The sequence below is a fragment of the Sinohyriopsis cumingii genome, chromosome 5, assembly GCF_028554795.1.
Source record: "Sinohyriopsis cumingii isolate HCF-2022 chromosome 5, ASM2855479v2, whole genome shotgun sequence".
Classification (NCBI taxonomy): domain Eukaryota; kingdom Metazoa; phylum Mollusca; class Bivalvia; order Unionida; family Unionidae; genus Sinohyriopsis; species Sinohyriopsis cumingii.
In genome coordinates, this window is record NC_142965.1 from 97,854,204 (window position 1) to 97,878,921 (window position 24,718).

The 24,718-nt window shown below is 36.1% G+C and overlaps 1 protein-coding gene across 4 annotated transcripts in view; it reads right to left on the reverse strand.

Annotated features, from left to right (window-relative positions):
* LOC149799841 (cohesin subunit SA-1-like) overlaps window positions 1–24,718 on the reverse strand; it is a 161,918-nt gene that overhangs the window by 132,110 nt on the left and 5,090 nt on the right. For all 4 annotated transcript variants that reach the window (XM_089959257.1, XM_089959258.1, XM_089959256.1 and 1 more), the window contains exons 2-10: window positions 20,230–20,351; window positions 18,047–18,134; window positions 17,212–17,328; window positions 15,801–15,974; window positions 14,004–14,208; window positions 12,325–12,550; window positions 10,122–10,245; window positions 8,800–8,898; window positions 7,271–7,350 (exon numbers count right to left, since the gene is read on the reverse strand). In XM_089959257.1, the coding sequence (XP_089815383.1) occupies window positions 7,271–7,350; window positions 8,800–8,898; window positions 10,122–10,245; window positions 12,325–12,550; window positions 14,004–14,208; window positions 15,801–15,974; window positions 17,212–17,328; window positions 18,047–18,134; window positions 20,230–20,276 (1,160 nt within the window). In that variant the 5' untranslated portion in view covers window positions 20,277–20,351. The remainder of the gene's footprint in view (window positions 1–7,270; window positions 7,351–8,799; window positions 8,899–10,121; window positions 10,246–12,324; window positions 12,551–14,003; window positions 14,209–15,800; window positions 15,975–17,211; window positions 17,329–18,046; window positions 18,135–20,229; window positions 20,352–24,718) is intronic.

The window sequence follows — 24,718 nt, forward strand, 5'->3', positions numbered from 1 at the left end:
TATGTTTCTCTGAGAATATAGGCTCATCAAATAATGTTACGAAATAAATTCCACTACCTCTCAATTCAAGCCCTCACATCTATATATTAAACAGATAGTGAGAATAACATCAAAGGGAAGAAACTCTTCCATGATACCATTATAATTACCTACCAATGCCATCGCTCAGTGGCCATCCATATACCAAAAATTATTCTGTTTAAGGGCCATTCCAGTAAAACATACATGGAACCCAGGGAAGGTACTCTTAATGTGGGGTACTTGCACACAGATATAATTTAGAATTTTCTTTTCATTTTAATGTCAACTTTGTGCAATCCAAGTACATTTACATATATTTTATTTTAAAAAGTGTTTTCCCTGGGTAACATGTTTAAATGGAACAGCCCTAAACTTGAATGAAATAAGGATGCTCACACTTATGGGGAAGTGGGACAGTTTTTTCAAAGTAATATGATTAGACAATTTACTGTAAAATTTCCTTTCCCCGTCAAATACATCACCTGATCATAGTAGCATCTGAAAAATAGGAAATAGGTGGAGGAAATGCAACATCTACCATGGTTATCCATCAAGGGAAATATGACTGGAGTCCTTAAGTGAAGACTACACAACCACTTCCCCAACATGAAGATCACGACATCTACACTATATTTATGGGAAACAAGTGGTATTTTGAGATATGAAAGGTGTATTTTCTTACTAGGAACAACTGATTGCAAATCCAGTTAAAGCTATAAACTTGCAACCAGGATGATGTTGCTTTTTGTTGTTTTAGGGTTTAACGCCATTTTTCAGCACACGGTAGGCTATACATGGCAGCCAGTATTAATGGTGGAGGAAGAACCCAGGAAAACCCCAGAAAGAACCACCGACCCACAAGAAGCTACTGGCAAACTTTCTCACATACCCACATTAGCTGAATCCAAGACTCGAACCCACGCAGACAGAGGTGAGATGGCAGTGATCCGTAACAGAAAGCGCTTTAGACCACTCGGCCACTCACCCAGGATGAAGTGCTGGTCTGCCGATGGCCTGGACCACAGTCACTGCTCCCATATTTAATTCCCTTCACTGTGATGCTAACTCTCAAAAAAAGAACCTTCAAAAGGTCATCTGTGCATGCCAGTTGACCACACAATCATACCCAAGTTCAAAATGTTGCCGGAGGTGCAGAAGTCAGAAATCTCATGCTGAAATTTTCATGAGGCATATCTGGTTTTGTAAACTGTCCAGACATGGAGTGTATCACCCACGCAAGTCAAGATGCCAAGACTTGTGGGTTACGTTGTGCTTCCCAGCCTTTAAAAGAAGGTGACTTGCCCCATACATGCTTTCAGTGCATTTCAAGTAGTGCCTTAAAACAAAGACCATCTCTAGCAAGAATGCCTCTTTCAGTGTATCGATCAAGGAAAGCAAGTGATTGACCAGATTCAGATTGCCCATATATGGTCACCTATTTTTGGTTAAAAAGCCTGTTTGCATATTAGGACAACCAAACCATCTGAGAGGAACAGGATAGTGTAAGCAGTAACCAATAAATAATTTGCTGACCTTGCAGGTTCAAGCTAAGGTTATCTAAAAGAATGTTTTGCAAGGTGGCAGCTTCAGCAAGGTTTTAGCCAAGGACTCGAGCTTGTCCAAGTTAAGCCAGGTCAAAACTCAGGATAGATTCAATTTGGGGAACAAGATGCAGGTAAAAATTGGCTAGGTATGCATCACAGAATATATATCATGAGATGCATACCCAAGTTCAAGAGGTGCTTTTTGTGACATATTTCTCTTCTCCCATGACACCTGAATATGTCCAAAAACACACAGCAGCAACCCCTGATAGTAGCAGAAATTAACTTCTTCTCCAAAGGCCAGGGTTAGCAAGCTGATATTGAGGTGTGACAAACTCATGAAACAGCATCACTTTCCCTGATACTCTTTCAAACTGGAGGGTCTTATAAATCATGCAATCCACTCTACAATTCAGGGGCTGAACTCTTTTCTGTCAAGAGCCAGGTATGTATAAGCCTGTCCAGGCTGGGATGGAAAATCTGCAACTGAGGCTGTTCTAATAGTGTGGGCTATGCAAAGATGTTCAAGGGAATTTCTACTGCTAGATCGAGTAGATCATTCACACAAGATTTATCTCATCTAAGTAAGGCAAGTAGAACAAATCAACAGGTCTAATATCTGGCCCCTCTTCAATAATTAGCCTACAACTTGTGTATGTTATTTGACGTGAAGTATCTGGCCCCTCTTCAATAATTATGAGGTAAGTCACCACCACCAAGCTGCTTGACATTACAAGGATTACCTTCCCACAAAGCTGATCCTTGCAGATTATTAACGGCATTGACTATTGCTTTCATTTCAAAAAGGTGATGTAATGGACCATTCCATCTGGTCATCAACTGCTGTTGACCATGACCAAATAGGGCAAGAAATGGGCCCAACCATATGAACAAACAGTAAGCTCCCATTAGGGTTTCTGCTGACCATGACCAAATAGGACAAGAAGTGGGCCCCAACCATATGGACAAACAGTAAGCTCCCATTAGGGTTTATACAGAGGTATTTCTGTCATAAACCCTTCCATTCCATTCATGGCTCAATAACCGTTATACCTCAGTGCAGATCGCAAACAAATGATCTGATCACCTGGAAAGCCAGGAGGGATATCAGCAGCAGGCACATGAAAAAGCAAGGTTTATGAAACAAGAAACCCTATAATTCTGATTAAGGGTGAAGCAGCTGCTGTTGACTGGAATTTGGCCAGCTCCCTTGCCCATAATCATCTCTCTGTTGCAGCTGAGAGCATGTGGATGAAAAAACCATAGGAAGGAGAACTGGAGAGGGGAGAAACAGATCACGTGCCTGCTTCCATATATACTCAATATGACCACAAACACAAGTCAAGAATCAAATGGTAATTAGCACAGAGCCAAAGTGATGTGCCTATAATGAAGATGAGCTGAGAGAGGTGTCTCCTCTCACCCAGTCCAATTTATAAGATGCCATCAGGTCAGTGCATAGTAGGGGTGATTGTTGTTGTTGTTGTAGGGTTTAACACCATTTTTCAGCACACGATAGGCTATACATGGCGGCCAGTATTAATGGTGGAGGAAAAACCCGGGAAAACCCCAGAAAGAACCACCGACCCACGAGAAGCTACTGGCAAGCTTTCTCACATACACACATTGGCTGAATCCTAGACTCAAACCCACGCAGACAGAGGTTGAGATGGCAGTGATCCGTAACGGAGTGTGCTTTAGACCACTCGGCCACTCGGGGCCCCTCATTGTAGGGGTAAAACGATTCACCTGTGCCGAGTATCAGTACTACTCACAATCATGATTTTGAAGCCTCACTACGTTAAATATCGATACACACTTGAACTTGATGGTCTTTCCATATTAGGAAGGTAGTTGATACCCTTGCATGCTACTGCTCGACATGGCCATGGTCAAGCCCACTTATGTAAGAACTGCGCACTGAATAAAATACTGCCATCTTATTGGCCAACTGAAAATAAGTTATAAATAAATGCAGTAAATCATTTTCTTCTAATCAATGAGAGGACAGTATTGCATTCAGCAGAATTTAACTTGCTTATCAAACAGGTGCAATCATGGCCATGTCTAGCAGTAGCATGGGAAAATCGTCTGGCATTCCTTAAAGGTATGATTGTAAGCCCAACATTGGATATGCATACAAAGTCGAATGCCTGAACTAAACATCGGTACCAAATTTATTACACTATGCGAAATATAGCTTGAAATACCAGCATTTATTGTTAAATAAGTCATGAAAGAAAAGAGAAGTGTTCTCCCTTGTAGTTATTGTCTAGTGCATGTATGACAGGTAAATTGTAAGCAATGATACGGGCCCCAGTGCTTCACTTAGCACAATTTCATATGTGGGTCTTTCAACGAATTTGCCGAGTTTTCGTGTTTCAATGTTCTCCAAGTGCGCAATTCATACAAATTGTGCATGATTCGCACAATGACACACCCTGACAGCATCGCCGCTTAAGTACTTGACATATCTAATGACTTTCCCACGAGGACTCTCTGCTGTTCTGCCAATACTTCCTGTTTGTCATGCAGAGAATAAGCTATATTGATTTCTGATTGGTTATTGTTTAACCTGGAGCAGAACTAGCAAAAAGAAAAAAGAATTCAATGTAACATACCGCAACACACCGGCAGCATAGCTTTCAGGTCGACCAAAGGAGTCAAGATACAATTGACAGGAGAAACTTCGCATGAAAGTGGGTATTAAATTATGAGTAAAATACTTCATTACACATGTGGAACACGTTTGGAATGTATAGTTAAAGACAAACATACTTCTGGTTTAACACAATTAGCATGAAATGGGGTGGTGGTGGTAGACAGATTACTAACCATGTCACTTTGTGTTAACTTGTAGATAGCGAGTAGGTATTTACAATCTTTTTTGTTTTTACTAGTAAACATGAGTGCCTCTGACTGCAAATACTGTTTATGATGGATTATAATTTTACAGAATAACAAGGCAACTAATAATAATTATTCATTACTGGTGAATAGTATCGTTTTGTTTTGATTCTGTCTCTTGAATGGATGTTATCATTTCAGCAAAAGTACTGATGCATCGATATTTCGGTTCACCCCTAGTCCATAGCTCCTTTATTTACTTTGGCAATATAACAAGTTCTTTTCCAGGCATGTTCATTACCAGTGTTTTTATGCAGACATGAAGTCAAGTGGTAACCAAGAACTGTACAAGTTTTGATATTGCATGCAAGATATGTGAATCACCTTTGCAAAACTGCAGGGTAGTCATTCACTACTACAAAAATGTCTTTATCTAAACTCAGAACCTCTGCATGGTACATGTCCAAGTGGGTATAGTACCAGCATGAAAGGAAGGATGCTGACAACAAGCTGTCCAAAATGGCCTGAATTCCCAGAGTCTATGATTTTTGGGGGATTTTGTCACAGGCATTTAGAGATCTCCATCTTGCTGACTGGCAGAAGGAGAGCTCATCATCAATGTTTTCAGTGGCCTTGACCTTGTTGGCCAGACTTCATTAGCAGTTAGGCACTTGGCTGCAAATTTCCTCAATCACCGCTTCCAGGGGGTTTATCCTCCTCCAGCACTTCCTCATGTCCACATTTATCATATCTTGTGAAATGAACTGGTTTGCTCTCGTATTTCATGGAACAGAAACAAGTTATTTAGTACAATGGCAATTTAATTAAAGTGTCTTTCCCAGGACATACCAGGGCAGTCGATCCAGCAGTAGGATTTGAACCTGCACCCTTTTGGTCACCAATCAGGCACGTTAACTACTCGGCCACAGTGGATCCTCCCTGTAGAATCAAAGAAGCAGCATCTTTACTGGGTATAACACAAGATACAGCTTCAACATTAACTGAATGGGTGATCAGTCAACCAACAGGGTTTGTTGCTGGGATGGCTGTTAACAGACATCTGTGCAGTGATGCTGATGGACTGGTTGCATAGATTCCATAACATGCAGTATACAATGGGATTATCAGCTAGCAGGTTTGCAGCATTGCTCACACAAATGACTGACCTTTAGTCACAAGCATGGATGGACAGTTGGTGAGAAACTGGGACAGCGGTGGGTAACAGAAATGGCTGGTATAGTTGGTGATGGATATCAGTGAGGTCACATTCAACCTCATACAATCTTATTTACAAGTACTCTGGCCCTGCAAAGCAGGTGTGGAGAATACGCCCAGTGATTTGCCCAACTATAGGAAAAAGCTCTCCAGTCAAGTCAAAGGGTATTTGAGACACAACAAATGGTAGGATAAAAAGGCCCCAATGGCAAAAACCAAATTAATGTCCCCTGAATAAGTTATCTCATCTTAGACTCAAGTAGGAACACTGGGTTGATGTATCACAGACACATCACTCCAATCTTCTGCTTCCAGCTAACCCGGATGTGAAGGGCACCAATTTTAATGTTCAGGGAATTTCGGTGGAGCAGAGGCCATCATGGCATCCCACACTTTACTGGTTACCAACAGAATTTTCCACAGGACAATGGACCAAAACCGCTCTGACCATTATGTACAAACACTGCACATTGATGAAGTGCATTTGGTGCAGGCATGGGAAATCTTATGTGTGTCATCAGAGACCTCAAAATTCTAATACATGGCACACATAAGATCAGCATGATTTTCAGTTAGGACCACCATTTTCATTTACAACCACCAGACATCATTTGGAGTCTTCTGGTCAAATCCTATATGAATATGACTATCCATCTAGGAAGAGTAGAAATAACAAGATTTTCAAGATGGCTGCCATTGTGGCCATAAGATCAAGTCAGTTTTTATTTAAGACCAACTTAATATCACAAGAAGGTTGCCAAGATGGTCATACTGATGTCTGAGCAAAATCTTTTCAATTTAGGACAAACTAAAATAGAGCTGTGGTGAAAACTCCATGACAATGACTTTTTATTCAGGAGAAGTTTAAAAAAACTTTCAGGATGGCCACTGTGACAGCAATATTAGATGCTTATGTGGCAACATTTTCATTAAGAACCAACTAGACATCATAAATCTTATGTCTGTCTTATTCAGGGTTCATACATTATTATGAATGATAAATTCAAAGACTGTTCCCAAACTTTTAGAGACCACAAACATATATTTCCAAGACCTATTTTTGCTAACATTTTGTACACAAGTTACGTTATGTGAGAAAACAGTGAATACAAAATAATACAATATTGTTTAATGATGAAATTCAAACTATAAATTCCAAATTTAAAAAAAAAAATGAAACCAGGAAGACTCTACTACATCTGAATCTAACAACCGTGGACAATTTTATTTGTGATTATGCTGGAAAGAAATTAAAATGTTTGGGTTTATTTCAATTTTCAAAGACTTTTAAAGACCTCAGGGTAATCTGCTTGATTTTCCCAAACTTTCAATGCCTCAAAAATGCTACCTTATATTTTCAATATGTCAAAGACCTTCAAAGACCACAAGAACCCCGTTATTGGAAGTCAAAGTGGTAACATTTTAATTTAGGTTCAACCTGACCATGGGATGAATGTCTTTGTAAAGTTTCACTGCAATCCTTCAAGTAGATTTAGAAGTAGCAATCACAGAGTTGTTCTTACAGATGGAAAATAAAAAATAGAACTTCCCATAAACTACGTATCCAATAGAGCTAATGCATGGTATCAAATATATCAGTAATTAAAATCACATGAAAATCCTCATCTCATTCAAATACCTACTTCAGAATGCTTATGACTAGTCTAACTCCCTGCACAGCAACTTCCGTCTCCTTATCCAGTGTCATTTCCACAATTCGGTCCTACAAGAAGTATTTTATACTTTTAACAACCAGAAGACTATGTAAGGTTTATGATGGACATATTCACCATTAAAAAATAATCATGCAAATCAAACACTTTATTTCATTCTTCTGTGCTGCAAGAAAATAATTAACATATTAATGTGCGGTCAGCACCTGCTTAATCAACAGTACAGAATTGTTACATTTTAAACAAGCAAGCTATACGCAAGTAAAGTTGGTTCTTGAGAGTCAAAATGAAAAATGTTCAGAAATTCAACAACTAATGTGAAGATAAAAGGGGTGAGGGGGTAGAATTTAATATAAGGCAGTGCTGTCCAACCCGCCACAAGATATGCTGAAACCAACAACATGAGATCCAAATAGACATTATTATTGCCCTTCCTGCTTTTATCCTAAAATTAAAACATTCATTACTTGTCTGTGCTATTTAAACTTTGTAATAGGCTTATGGACCCTTTCATTTTGAACAGAAGTCGTTTGTTGGACACTGCTTTTAGAAAATTCTATAAGCAACAACCTGATCATGCAGTTTTGCATGAAACAGTAACCACTGTTTAAAGCATATGAATGACTCCATTACAGTTAGTCTGGCTTCTGGACAACCTCCACTGATTCTAATAAGGAACCAGGATTCAGTTCAACATGGACAAGCCTGCATGCAGATTTTCCAGCATCAATCATATTTACATAATTTTTGTTATTATTCTGCAAGTCTGTGTTTTCATTTTCATAAGACTTGCAGTCAAATCGTTAGGGCTGGCATGCCTGCCTTAGGCTGTGTGTTTAAACATGATGCTGAAAAATTAGGTTTAATTCTGTTTGGTCTTAAGAAGCTATCAACGTATTTTTCTTTTTTTGGTTTCAGCAGCTGAATTTGATTGCAGATTGGTATAATTTTATAAGCAAAGACCTCATGTCAAGATGATTCTAGCGAACTTAAAGCAATTTTTTTCATTTAATTTAAGCCATTTAAATGTTATTCCATTTTCAGTAATCGTGACTATATTCAATTGCAAATTGTACTAACAGTAAAGGCCATCATGCAAGAATGTTCCTTGCCAAACTTTGTTGAAACTGGTCCAGTGGTTTTTTAGAAGTTGAAAACTGTAAATCTTGATGAAATATGGACTAATGACATCTCACACACTGAATCCAGGACCAAAACATAAGCTTACCTAGCATGACCAATTGATATTAAAAACATATGCAGCACTGATCATTTGCAACTTACCATAATACTTCAATGACATGCCTATCTACCACTTGTAAACTTTAAAATTATTTCATGTCCAACACTACACACTTTAAATAATATAAAAAGCACGTCTTCTGATCTTATTAACACTAGAGACATTCTGCATAAAAACAACAGAAAAGTACCAAGCAAAGTAATAAATGTATATAGGTTTATCATTCCATAATTATAATGAGGAATCAAAAGCTTACCTTAAACCTGTTTGTGAAGAGCTCCATTTTTCGTGACAGATCATCGTTTTCATACAAGGGGTATAATGCCTTCAAACAACATAGGCGCACTTCTCCAACCTTAGAAAGGAATCAAACTGCACGATTAGTGAATGTAGATAAATTTTTGCAGCTTTAAGGGCGGAATTTTGAAGGCACGCTCATGCTCAATTATTAATAATAATGCAAACTTATTAACCTAAAAACAGCTTTGAAGTTTTAATATTACTAAATGACAAAATGTTTCAAAATGAGAATTTTGTTTAATCAAAATCTGTCAACTATTGTGTCTGTAAGTGAAGAAATATTTCATGGTGCATTCAAGTTGATTGGCTTTGTTAAAATGTGGTCAGGCCTGGACTTCAACAAGACTGAAACATCAGAACAAAACTTGCAGCTCTTACAGCTATTTCATCAGGAAATTCAAGCACTTTTCAAGGACAAAAATTTAATTTTCAAGCACTATAATTAATTTACGTATAAACTTAGGAATTATGTTGATTATGGCAAGTAGAGTTCACAAAAGATCAGAATTAAAAAAAACATTCAAAAACAAGAACTCTGAGATATTTTTTGTTAAAACAGACCTAGGTGAAAACAATAGGGTTTATTCATGTCATCCACATAAGCTTTTTCACTCTTTCATCTAGCTGATGTTGTTTTAGCTCTCCTAGTCCCTACTTACATTCATAGTGGTGACTAGAGTTAAGGTCAAATGCATATATATTTTCAGCAGAGTTTAGCAGACAACTACAATTTTGAACTTGGCACCAGTTCCATGGTATTTACTCAACAATTTTAACCAAATAAAAATAATACTGTATCCTGCATAAATTTCTACTGTATGGAGCAAATATAGGTGCACAAGGGTCAGAAATATCCCATTCTGAGACTCGCATTTTCAAATACCATAATCCATACACAAGCTAATGTTCCCACAATCAGAATGACATAAGGTGACCATAACTACTGCCAAAAAATGTTAGAGCCAACTTCAAATGCAAGCACTATTCAAGGTAAGAACCAGAACTTTTCAAGATTCTTCAATCCCTGGGAACTGCATGTAGTATGAAAACAATTAACCTGGACTGTAACACATGGCTTAGAAATATGCTAATTAAAACTTTAACAATACAAATTGGGTGGCCGCTGCTCCAGGGAGCCATTCATGAGGGGGACCATTGTATTTGCCAATGAAAACTTTAGCTGCAACCATAACTGTTGGTACTGCCAGCAGCATAAATGTGACTGCTATGTCTCACCTCCCACTAATGTGGGCTCTACAGAAAATGGAATGCATTTACCTTGTCATATAGAGTCCAGCCAACATACTTGAGGTAGCCATCATCAACAAACATATTAGGATACTTTTTCATCCAAACACCAATTTCTTTCATACAGATTGCTCGGATGTCTGCCTGGGTGTCTCTGCAAAGAAATAGATATGTGTGTAGTTGTTGCTTTTCTCAATTTTGCATTCTCCTTCCCAGTGCTCCTGCCCAACCCCATTCCATGGAATGGATAACAAACAAGTCTACTGGACTTGTAAATATCCTAATATTGATTATGCATAATTATTTAAAACCATCTGCCCAATGCTTTCTTGCTCCACATCTCCTCTGTCCAACCCCTAGATGCATCTGTGGCATAGATAAGTCTACTTAGGCACATTTTAAAAATTCATTTTATATTATTATTACCTCAAGTTTCAAGACCATATTTTTGATGGCACGAGGAGATGCACTTTAAAACAACAAAAAACAAATGTATATAACCCCGCAAACTGCAAGGGATCCAACATTTTTCAAACGAAGAGCTATTAACAATGGGTGCATAGCAAAAGAGCCCCCAATCACTACAATGGGCCCCACTCACTGCAGTGATTTAAACTAAGTAACTTGTGTTATGAAACAAAGTTAGGAGAACAGGAATTTTGGGGTCATGAAATTGAAGAATGCTTAACACTAAATATTATTAACAGCAGTTTACAGTTATATAAATACATAAAAGCTCTAAAAATATTTGTCAACTGACCGGCTTTGTTAAATTTCTGTTTTAATTTTTAAAATCGTGCAGAAACAAAGTCTGCAAAAAGACACAACTTAATGGGTTTTTTTAATCTTCAAAATGCAGAATTGGTACAATACAAAATTAAACACTGTTCTTCAATTCTGAAACCATCTCTTAACTTGTACATATATATTTTCATGGACAGAGACAAAAACTTTTGTGCATCAACCTGTAGCTTTGAAAGTTCCAGATCCCAAACAGATCAACATATGCAAACATGATGCCCACGTGGGTAACATCCACGTAACAGCCCAATGCAACAGAAGTAGGCCAAGAAATATGTCAGCCGAATGCTTTATGTACCATTCGTACTCATATAAGTCAAATCAAACTGCAAACAACAAAGATCCTGATCCGCTGAGGCAAAATGCACCGGTACACCAGGGTCTGTGTTGTTCATTCTGCTGATTACTACCAACTACACAGATCACTGATCTGTCAGAGCATTATGCAACACCAGATCTGTGTTTGTGCAGTTTGCAGTTGGACTCATCTTATAAGCGAGTACGTATGGTAGACATTTGTTTTCCAATAGTGATGGTATATATTAAAACAAAAAATGTTTCAAGGTTTCTAGCTTCTATATCTTTATCCATATTTGATGGCACATCAGTACAATTTGTTCTAATTGAAACGCCACTATGCCATGATGCTTTCTATCTATGCTGGTCAAATTCTGAGCAATTTACCAATAGCATCTCTAATAACAAACAGACCAGAACCATTTGTACCAATCTGAAAGACTTTTGTTTGGATGTTGTCAAATTGATTAAATGCTGCCAAGCAGTTGTAAGTTTCTGTATCAGGTTTTAAAAAAGAAATTATAAAGAGTTCTTCAATTTTTAGTAAAGGCAGCTGTATTTGAAGCTGAATGACATCAACTGTACAAAATTAAAAGCCCTTCCTACCAGGAAACTACAATTTGGCCAATTTTTAATGAGTCAGGTTTTTGACAAAAAGTAAATTTAAAGAATTTTCTATATTTAATAGCAGTGGTCACATTTAATGGTAGATCAGCATCAACTGTATGAATTCGAAAATCCTTAATGCCAGAATGCTATCAAATTTTGTCAAATTCTGCTTAACAGTTTCTGTTAACATGTCTTTTAATAACTGAAGTCAAATTTGTTGATTGATCTGTATCATATGAAAAGATTGTGAAACTTTTACACCAAGATGCTTTCTGTCAAATTAGGAGAAGAAATTCTAAAAAGCAGCTTTACAAAATAAAGGTTAATGGGTTTTTTATTTTTGGAAACAGTGGCCAGACTGGATGACTGATCAGCATACATTTAACAAAAATGAAAGGTTTTTATGCTCCTTGTAACAACATGGGCAATTAATCATGTAGTAGAAACATGACAAACAAAGCACCTTACCATAAGCTCACATGGCTTAAAGCTACATGAGCTAAAATTGGACTCAATTTCAATTTACCTGTAACGATGTACAAAGACACCCTTGAAAATATAAGTCAGCATGTTTCTAATTTCTGATTGATTATCCTCGAGCTCTTGTCGCTTGACGAGCAGCAGGTTAAGACGGTCTGTTGCACGCTTATTTTGGTTTTTCTGTCTCTCCGCCTCATATTGTCGTTGTGTATTGTCCAAATTAATACTGAGATTCAAGGCTACATCAACAAGGGCTGTCATCAATTTCATAGCTGCCAAATATAAAATTAATGCATATATTTGCTCAAAAGGCAAATCAAACTTGTGAAATTTTCAAAGATCTCTGGTACGAGAATTATAGTACCATATTTTAACCTATGATTCTTGTCATGAAAACAGATTAGACACTTTAATTACCTCCAATACAGTTTCTGACATGTAGTTCCAGACTGCACGGAGTTCAAAGGATTCTTGCTAGATCTCTCAATTTGATGCAATCTTTGGCTTTCTTTTGTTTTGGTCTTCTTTTGTTTTGTATTTTTTGTTTCTTCAATTTCAAGTGGCGATAGTAATCATTTCTCCCACCAGGAGACATACTCATATCAACATGACTTGATGTCCAATAAATGCATTTGTTGCCTTTCTCGATAAATAATCCTTTGCATTCTCTAGTAACTTCATTAAAAAATTTATTATCATGAAAAATTATTATGTCCTGTTTTGTTAACAACAATTGTATCTGTCATCAATTATTTTTGAATATCACAATTATATTTATGATCCTTTGATCACATGCCACGTATGCCAATGTGGTGGCCAAATGGATACTGTGAAAGATATTCATGCCAAATAAAAAACAAAAATGTCATTTTTTAGTTATTTCCTATTGGATATCATCGTATTAAGTACATGTATTCCTTTGTAAGACTGCAAATCATCAATAGATTTTCAGGACAGCAGTTGTTTTCTGCCTAAATTTTACTTAATTTTTCTCATCTATTAAACATTTTCTCGTTTGCTGTTGAGTGTATTTTATGTTTATTGGCCCTCTCTGACAAATAGTTTGCCCCGGTGCTGGCATCCCATGAATGTTTCACCACCTATTATATCAAGTGCAATTAGGAAATTGTAGGCTTCGGTGTCAACAGTTCCCTTTTTTATCAACAAGTTCTTTAATGTAAACAGTTTTTCATAGGATGTCAGCTATATTGTAAGCTTAATCATCCCACTGATTAAAACTTGTACAACAATTGAAACACATAGCAAATTCATCTATTATAAGGTAATAACCATTTAATTCTCTGAGGGGGTCTGCAATGCTGTTATTTTATTTTATCTCCGGATAATTTTTTAAAATAATGGATTTAATGTGGTGTTATTTTGTTATCAATCAGAGCAAGATATCTTTCCATCTATTAAAAGATGGATTTGTTTTTTAAAGTGTCAGACCCCAACCCGAGAACATATAATTGCTGATGCCTAATATGACTGCAATATACCTAGGTATGTATCACTTTATGTTAAAAAATACTGCAGCAAAGTGGTACAAAACCAGCACTCAAAGTATCCAGTTCTAATAAAGTTGGAATTGGATTTAATAGCATTAAATAAACTGTAATGTAAAAACAAAGATACAATCTGGAAATAGCCTGCTATAAAAAATATTTCTGAAATAAAAAGTAAAGGAAAGACCAGATTAGATCTTCCGAAGCATAATTTACTTACATGCAAGAGTGCTGGTATGCCTGAAGGCTCGGACTTGAGAGTCAGTGAGCCCTGTTAAAAGTGAGATTACATTGTCCATCATGTACTGGTCATATATAATACTGTACTGGCACTGACGAACAAGAACTTGGATAAATTCACAGAAATTTGTTTTAAACTTCTTCCACTGAGGGCCTGTCATGATTAAGGGATAGTCTCCACTATCCTGAAATGAAGATACATTACATGGAATGAGACAAATATTTCTTTCACAGAAACAGTAACTAATGTGTCGACTAGAAGACAGTGTTCTCTTAATATAAGGCACCTGATTTTAACATATTCATTTTTATAATGCTGCAATGGCCATTATGTATTTTATATACAATGCTCCAAAGTATAACACGTCCCTTTCTCTACGGTTGGAATGGTCATGGATTATACCACTTTATATACACTAATAATGTACCCCACTATATTACTCATTTTTATAAAGCTGGAATCATCATGAATAATACTACATTATGTAACAGTAATACGATGTATAATCTACCCCACTATAACATTCCTTCTAATATGACTGGAATGTTTATAAATCCTAACACATCATGTGATAATAATACTATATATTATATCCTCAGTATAAGGTGATTCCGCCAGTAACATGATACTTTTATGGCTCCATTCAACACAGCTGTAATGTTTACAAAATCAGTAACTGTGTAAACTATGGCTGTCAGTGACGTTAGACTACTCATTCTAAGTAGATTTCTTTAAGTATGAGCTCACAATATGCCTAATACGACTGCAGTATACCTAGGTATGTATCACTTTATGTTATGTTTATTAACATATTCTTCTTTTAAAGTATGTAAAGCGGTGCTGATTTGTCCTTTTTTCTGACCCGACTTGTTTTGAAGTTTGAAAAGATCCATCTGCTCAAACATTTTCTGTCAAGTAAAATCAACAACTCACATTGTACAGCACTTCACTCAACACTGATGCCATTTTCTTTAGAAGTAAAGACCGGTCTGCTAACTAACTAGTTTATCAATATAATGAATCTGTGAGGCAAAGTTCACATTTGAAGAAGCCCATCTGTTTTCTTGGAAAAGAGTCATACAGCAGTAAATAAGGAAAGTACTCTTATACTATTCTCATGCAGCAGTCATCTTTTTAAGAATATTCTCAAGTTTATATAAGTGAAATTAAAAATATATTTTTAAAAATGACAGAAAGAACATTACTTCATTTTTTCTTAATGAACCAAAACACCATAATCCACATACAGGCCAGCATATAATTTAATTTGGTGAAGAATAAAAGCATAATGATTATGCCTGAAGCATAATGGTTGGCATGTATGCAACTCATGAGCTTTGTTAACAGGTGTGCTTGAAAATAAAAAGCACTCGCCTCTAATGATCAACTACCAGAACCAGTCCAAACACTAACCTCTTAATACTGAGCGCCTAGCGAGGTAGCTGTCAGAACCATTGTTATAAGGTCAGAACCATTGTTATAAGTTTTTGGTATGACTTGGCCTGGGTTCAAAGGCACTACCTCCAGAGTTGGATGCTCTAACCACTAGGCCACCAGAGTGGTCATTAATAATTTGTGCATATCACTGGAAAATGTACTTGTAAAAATATGCAGAAGCCTGACATACCAACTCACATTTTATACAATTAACTTGTATTTAAACAATCAACTCACATTTTACACAATGAACTCACATTTAATCAATCAAATAACATGTTTCAAGTTTGCAAGTCCTGTGCTGTCAGGTCTGGACTTCAAACTAAAATATCATCTCACCTCATCAAATTCCTCAGTCATTTTTCTGATGATTTCAGCATGTTCCATGTTGGCATACATGTAGGGAGTAACTTTTCCCTTACAGCCAGAAGACTGTATCAAGAATTGAATAAGCTCAAGCAAGGCTTGGTCACGATCATTCTTGTAGGACTCAATCCAGTCATCCACTACAGTCTACAATAAAAATAAAGATAAATGATCGAACTTTCATTTTCACTTGAACTTTTAAAACATTTTTAAAAAATTATTATTTTTAATTATCTTTCAATGCTTCTGTGGCATTACAATAGTAAATCAAATGTGGGCAGAACTTGAACAAGCTTTTTCCTTTATTTATTTTCAAGCACAAATCGGACATGTGAATGACAAATTCCAAAGATACTGTAAAACTTTACAAAAAATTTAACTGCTACAAAGTTGGTGTCTTTCCATCTGAACTTGTTAACTAATTTTCTTTCGTGAAGGTACTCCAAATTCAAAAATTTTAAGCTAAACCAAAAGTATAAAAAGAAGTTTGGGGAAATTCAGTTCCACGTTTCTGTTTAAAGGACTATTTTGAAGGATTGTTCTCTTAATTCTTTTCTTAAAAAATGAATGATTTTCACATCAACTGTGGCATAAATAGAAAACTCCGAAGATGAAGATAATTGGATATGCTGACTACGAAGTCAAATAATAATAGATTATGCAGACAAATCTTTTAACTAAACTATTTACCATTGAAAAGAAAATCTGTCAACATTTCAAGCATCATTTTATTTTCAATAAACAAATCCAGGGTTGAAAGCCACTGGGCAGTTTTGTCAAACCAATTTTTGCAGTATAACACATTACTTCTATAGTACTTTACTCAATCATAATACATTAGAGCACAACCTCCAAGTAAATCAAGTTGTTCCAAGCTAAAACAGACAATTACAATGTTTTGTAGCCTCTTTTAGCAAGTGATAAAAGGCCCTTTGCTTGCCATGATGAAAGCCAAAATAGAGTGGTCTCCCCTTGGACAGAGGGATTGCCACCAAATTTCATTTAACATTAGTTACCGTTGGAGTTGATCTGTACACTAACAGGGATATAACTGGGGAGAAGGTTTCAGAGGGTGTGACTTAGAGAAAAAACAAAAATGTCACTCCAGCACATCTTGCGAAATTAGAGAAACCCACATTGTAAAAAAACTGCTCAATGACCTAAGAAAGTAATCTGTTGTACTTGCAGGTATAGATCCCACCAAGTTAAAATGAGCACATTAAGATGAAACAAAAACAGAAAAAGACATAAAAGGTTTCTTGAAAGGATCCATGTTAAGCATGGTTCAGAGTTTTCATTACACAGGCTAATTGCCAGTGCATTTGTACTTATTTTTACTGCAACAATACAGTGTGGAAATTATTCCATTTCTCAAAAAACTGACCTGCAATGATGCCCTTCCAGCTTTCACAATTTCAAACACAGATCCATCACTTTCCTCCTCCTCAGCTCTCTGACCTCGTCCACGCCCACGTCCTCCTCCACGACCACGCTTGGCGACCTGTAAATAACAATTTTATCACAAGAATAGAAAATACAATGCAGAGAGTGAAAATTCCAATATTGATGACAAACTAAAGGGATGATAGTGAAATTGGAAGATGACATTTAGTTTTATTTGTTCTTTGTTCTATGGGCAAAATGGGCTACCTAACAAGAACTTTTAGCTGTCTGGGCTAAGTAAGCAACAGAATCATCATCACCTGCAACTACAGTATGTCCACCATGAGAATTATAAAAGTTACATCTCCTTATCAGCAGCATTTTTGATGCTTTTTAAAAGTTACGATCTTTGGGGTGTTTTTTCCCCCAAAGAACATTCACAGCTTAAGCGGAAAATAATTACAGTACAGTAATTACAGTATTACGTACTAAAATTCTTCTTCTCATAGATACCCCAAACATCAGCAAACTGATTTTTTTTTAACACTTTATTATTTTTGCTGTAAGTGACAGTTAGGTGCTAAACACCCAATGTCAGTTGAGCAAAGGACAAACTCAACATAATCCTTTCCCATTCAAGGGATAAACACGCATGCATTCATTATGATTAACAAGTTAATATACTACTTCTAAACAGTGCTATACTTGCACAGGACTAAAATTCTTGCTGTAAAGCGCTTTCCTAACCAAGACAACGGCCTAGTCCTGGTCATCAGGCAATCCAATTTGTACAGCCCTGCAAAACATTCTTTAAAATATAAGTAATGCACTCTTACTGCTGAATCATCTTTTGCCTTTCGTTTCCTTCCTCTTACAGCAACTTGCTTCAGATCCTCAAACTCATCTTCTGATGGGTTTTCTGGCCTGAAACAATAAGAGAAACAAATCAGACAAATGGGGAGCAAACTGCCCACGTAAATATTCTTCACCTCTCTTGCATCCTTGACCCAGTCAGCAACAAGATATAGCCCATACGACCATTCCATGACATAATAGGCTACTAATGGAGGCAACATTTGTGCACTGAGATGCATCGAAAGATGATGTTCCAGCTAACGCCATCAACGTTCTAAAAGCGTGCAGTTTATAATTTTTAAATATTGGACTTTTAATGATGTTATGCTTGGTGGCCTTTATCTTTGTTTTGAATGCCCTTTTCGCGATATATAAATTTACTCTGCACTATACGATCAGGATTCCACCGATGCACCATTAAAACCTTTGAATATATAGTAAACATAATAGCGTCCTTTCCTATTTTTATTCACAAAAATCTGATTATTCCTTTTATCATTAACACTTTTTAAGATGCTTATTTTCCATTTTATTCTTCAACAAGTATCACTTCATGGACACAATTCTGTACAGATTTTATCACCAACAGTTTGAAAATGCAGACACTTTGCAAAAAGCATCAGAGGCACTATTGTAAGGTTAGTCTGGTTACCCGACTAACTCCAGTAAATCTAATATGAAACTCGGATACAAATCAAAGACAAGCCTATTATCCAGATTTTAATGCAACAATCGTATTTCTGTAGTTTTGATTTTGCTCCACAAGGATATTTTTTGTAAGACTTGTGGCAAAATCATAAAGCTAGCAGGTCTGGTTTGATTTACAGGTATCAATCAGCATATTCTGCAGGAAAAAAGGGAAATAACTTTCATCAACAACTGTCCCTCAGCAAGACTGATGTGCTATTAGCCACTAAGATTTTCCAGAAATCTAAGATAAGACCATTTCCTCTTTTGTGGTCAGCACTATTTTAATTCAGGACCAACTTGATGAGTCTTTTGATGAAACCCCATTTCAATATAATCATCCATCGAGGATCAGCATCAATAACTTGATTTTCAAGATGGTCACTATATCAGAGGTCAGATCAGCATCATTTTCATTCCTGACCAACTAAACATCACAGAAAGTCTTTCTGGTGAAAACCCATGCTTATATAACTTACCATTCAGGAAATGAATTGTTAAGAGGATTTTCAAGATAGTTGCTGAGGCAGTCTTATTGAATGTCATATCTGTACCATTTTCATTAGTACTAACTAGATACCATAAGAAGTCCTTATGCAAAAAATACCATGTTTACATTACCGTTTGTTCTGGAGAAGTGGCAATAAAATGATATTCAAAATGACTTCTTTGGTGCCCACATCAAATGTCTTAGCAGCTCCATTATTATTTAGAATCAACTAGACCAGATAACAATGTTGGGATAACAAATTAGTGACAGATGGCTCAAAACATGAGAAGTAAACATAGTTGATCACCATCAGATGCCCATTACAAATCCCTGCTGTTGTTTTATTTTTTAAAAGAGTTCTTCTCAAAATGTATTCAAGTAACCTGCAAAATATTGATGTGACTATTTTAACATTCTCCTGACGCAACCTATTGCTTTCATATACCAACCATATTTATCTCTAGAGGATGATATATGAGATCACAATTCATGGCGTACTTCTCCATTCCTATTATGACCATCTATTCTATTTATCATAGTGATCATACATCCCATTCCTTTATTCTCCTTGACAAAAGTTCACCAAACTCTAAAATGGTAAGTCTAACATGTGATAGTTTCATTTATATTCAACAAGATGCTTGAAAATACTGCATGAAGTAAAACAGTGCACTTCTGTGATATATCTGAGTAAAATATAGATAACCCTGGCATAATAAACAATGAAAAAGGAACATACCCATTAGATCGATACCTTACACACTTGATAGCATTTGTGCAAAAAATACAGTAGAAACTACAAAGTAAACAGCTTTGTTCAACCAACAGATAGCTAACTTGGAAGAGGACAAATATTTTGTCCAGTAGCCTGGTAACATTCATAACCACTGCAAACAGAATTAAGAAACTAGGAATATATCTGCTGTGGGTAGTTGAAAACTGTGCAATGTTTTTTTTTTTACAAGCCTCACAACAGTAACAGCTAACCCTGCAGTTAAATCTGGTTCCATCATGCTGGGGTCTACAGTCTCCATTGTAAGGTAGTTTCTGTTGCTCTTCCCAAACTTGTCTCCCACTTCTGGAATTCTACGTCCTGTTCCCCATTAGGTCTATAATAATAATAATAATAATAATAATAATAATAATAATAATAATAATAATGTGTCCCTCAAAGGAACTGATACTCTACTGTCCAACATGAATTTCCACAAATTCATAATGTGACCATTTCTTCTTTTTACTGCAGAAATGTTGAAACCAACTGATATTCTTTAGCAATATTTTCAAATTAGACGCTGTATGGGCCATTCTATAAGTAAGGTTGGCACTATTTTCACACAGAACAAACTAGACATCAGAAAAATACTGTTGGTTAAAACCCCATAACGATAATACCTTACCTTCAGGAGAAACAGTTTTCTAGATGGCTGTCCTGGCAGATATATGTGATGAAGACTAAGTCCAACTAGATATCATAAGTCGTTTGGTCCAAGCCAAATGTTGCTATGACTATCAATTCTAGATGAATAGCAAAGCAAATGTCTCTATGGCCAGAAGTTCTAGAGGAATAGCAAGACAAATGTCTCTATGGCCATAAATTCCAGAGGAATAGCAAGGCAAATGTCTCTATGGCCATTAATCCTAGATGAATAGCAAAGCAAATGTCTCTATGGCCATAAATTCTAGAGGAATAGCAAGGCAAATGTCTCTATGGCCATTAATCCTAGATGAATAGCAAGGCAAATGTCTCTATGGCCATAAATTCTAGAGGAACAGCAAAGCAAATGTCTATATGGCCAAACATTCTAGAGGAATAGCAAGGCAAATGTTTCTATGGCCATAAGTTCTAGAGGAATAGCAAGGCAAATGTCTCTATGGCCATTAATCCTAGATGAATAGCAAAGCAAATGTCTCTATGGCCATACATTCTAGAGGAATAGCAAGGCAAATGTCTCTATGGCCATACATTCTAGAGGAATAGCAAAGCAAATGTCTCTATGGCCATAAATTCTAGAGGAATAGCAAGGCAAATGTCTCTATGGTCATAAGTTCTAGATGAATAGCAAAGCAAATGTCTCTATGGCCATAAATTCTAGAGGAATAGCAAAGCAAATGTCTATGGCCATAAATTCTAGTGGAATAGCAAAGCAAATGTCTCTATGGCCATAAATTCTAGAGGAATAGCAAGGCAAATGTCTCTATGGCCATAAATTCTAGAGGAATAGCAAGGCAAATGTCTCTATGGCCATTAATCCTAGATGAATAGCAAAGCAAATATCTCTATGGCCATCATTTCTGGTGGAGTAGGAATATAAAAAAATATCAAGATGATTTCAGATCAGCATTATTTTCATTCAGGACCTACTAGATATCATAATTGTCCTCTGGTGAAAACCTGCTTTCAAAATGACTTTTATGAAGAGTAGCTATAACAAGATTCTCTAGATGCCCACCATCATGGCCATATTGAAGGTCAGATATCATTTTCATTCAAAAAGAACCAAACATCAATATAACATTAAATCTAAGAGCAGCAATAACAAGATTGTCAAGATGGCTGCAAAGGCATAATTTTCATTCAAAACCAACTAGACTTCATATTAAGTCTTTTGGTTAAAAATTTTGAAGATGGTTGCTATGGTCACAATATTGGATGTCAGATCAGCATCCTTTTCATTTTTAGGACCAACTTGATAAAATGCCAAGGTCAATGACTCCATTCAAAAGTAGTTGCCACAACAAGATTTTATGATGGCATGCTCTACATTAAATTGGAACAACATTTATTTAGAACACAGTAAAATGTTTTTAAAATGAAACCCCATGTTGATATGAACAACCATTCAGGCAGAGTAGTAATACAGTAAAAACTGTTATGCGCGACCTCTGCTATGTGCGACCACCTGTCATAATGCATGTGCCAATTTTATTATATAAATGCTGTCGTGAGCGACCACCTATTGAACGCAACCATCTACCACAACGTCTTGGCAAAATATGCATTTTGACACTGCTATGAACGACCGCATTGCAAAAATGGGAATAAACTCCACTGACCCTATTTTAATCCAATGACTGCTCATATGAGAAGGAAATAAACAAGAGTTTGGTTTCTGGTATCTTAATTTTCTGTAGGTATGCTTATAGTGTTTTATATGTATTGTAAACCAAAATAAAGTACCTGTAGAATACATGTAGCTTGGTTCCTAGCCTTACTGAAGCTACAAGTAGAACCTAATATCCAGCTCTACGAACTACCATATCACGAGAACATAGACAGACACCAATGACTTTTATGTAATCATTTGTAACAATGATTGCTTGAATAGTAAAGACTGTTCTGATCAAAACCACACATGAAAAGAACTATATATAAAAAAAGGATTCTGGCTACTAGTTTCTATATAGTGACATATGGTACAGTCTGTAAACCGGCTAATGTACATGCAGTGAATTGCCACTGTAGTGCCAAAATAAAGTTAGGTGTCACATATATTGCTTGTCTTCGAAGTTAATCCATATTACCTGGGGATGATTACAGTCTCTGTCTATTAAATGCCGCAAGTCTGAATCGTTTGTGGGTTTCAACTGATAGTGTTAACAGGTTGTGATGTTTGTTTTGGGGTTGGGTTTTTTTCACCCGATGTTATTGTGATTACATCCCAGTCACCAAGCAATCATCTATTCAAGTTGGTGTCAACAGGTTATAGGTTTGTAGAGTTAATACTCCTATGCATCTTCTTTAAATTAAGCCACAGACTTTTGTCTCTAGTAAATAATTCTGTTTCTGGACATGTTTATTTTTAAATTTCTGTAATTGTTAGATATGTAATGCACGTGTGTATTTTTCATAATTTCTCAAAGCCTAGTCAAAACCATCCTTACAGTTATTTTATAACTGAGATCTAGGGGTAAAACAAATCATCAATATATTATTGATGCATCAGTACTTTTGCTGAAATGATACACATATCCAGACAAGAGATGGAGAATCAATACAAAACGATACTTACCATATGCACAGTATTTTAGTCTTCACCAGTCATGAATAATTATTTTACTTGCCTTGTTCAAGGATTGTCCTGGGCTTTGCAAATGTGACAAATAGCGAAAAAATCTCGCAATTATAATCATAACAGTCATGGCTTGAATTTTAAATCAGAATTAAATAATAAAAATTAAGGAATAAACATTTGATCTGGGGGTTAATTGAAAGACAGTATATTCTTAACTCACTCAGCCCCAATCCCGCCTGTAGGCGTGATGAGGCTGTACCCCATTTCCAAGCTCTACAGCATCGAGGTCATTTAAGATACACCAACATGGTAGCATTACAAAAATGCAGACAGATATAGCTCTAAAATGATACCAAATAATCTGGAAGTTCTAGTTGCACTACAAATTACTGAGGGAAAAACTTCATTTTTTGGACCCGGTTTTTCTTCACCCAAACTTTGCTCGTGGTCGGAATCCAATTGGTCTGAACTACACACAGACAGGTGATCCTTTGCAAAAACTAGGATAAGGTGGGTATTTGGAATAAAGAGCGGTCTCCATACGAAAATGATGGGTCCATTAAGCGGGGAAAAAAAAGAAAAATTAGAACTCCAACTTTTACCCTTCTGCTCATGTGCAGGGAAAATAACCAATGGAAAATGATGTTTCTAATACAACTAGGCATTACTCTCATGGAAAATCTGTTGAAAGCTGATGTGTTACAATGTTATTCAGAAATAGCCTCCCAAATGTCTTTCCTACACACATTTCAGGCGAAAACGACAAAAACCTCTGGGGCCAAATGAGTTAAGTGTTTTAATTATTCTAATAACTTTAAATAGTTTTGATACAGTTTATTTAATTCAAAGTTTTAATTCCCTAAACTCCCTTTTGATAGACAAATAAATCTTGTTAATTTATCATTTGGGCATTTATGAAGTGTTTTGCAATATTAAATATTTATCCAAGTTTACCAGATCCATGTATTAGCTTTGTATTAATAGAAATCATTTAAAGGATTAGTAAAAACAGAAATATAATAATGACCGATTTGTAGTGGAATGTTCTTAACAAATAATTTGTAATATGCAACTGGTCAACTTTAAATGTATATAGTCTTAAAATGAGCAACAGGTACTTCCATAAAACTGATACCATGACACTAGCTCCATCTACATTGATGGTCAGTACTGCATTATATGAAAATCCCAAAATAATAATAAAACATTATTTACACAGATTTTATGGACAAATTTATTTGCAGCCAAATTTACTGAAATACACAAACTTCACAATATCTATCATGAAATAATGATGTGGCCGACTTGAACTTTCTCAATTGGGCTATGGTAAATTTGTTTCAAAACATTTCAGGCTTCTTGCATGGTTAATCTTGGTGACTAAAATTTTGTTGCCAATTTTCCTCACAACAGGAAATATTCTTTCACTGTCATTGTTATTTATCTCCAACTGAAAAAAC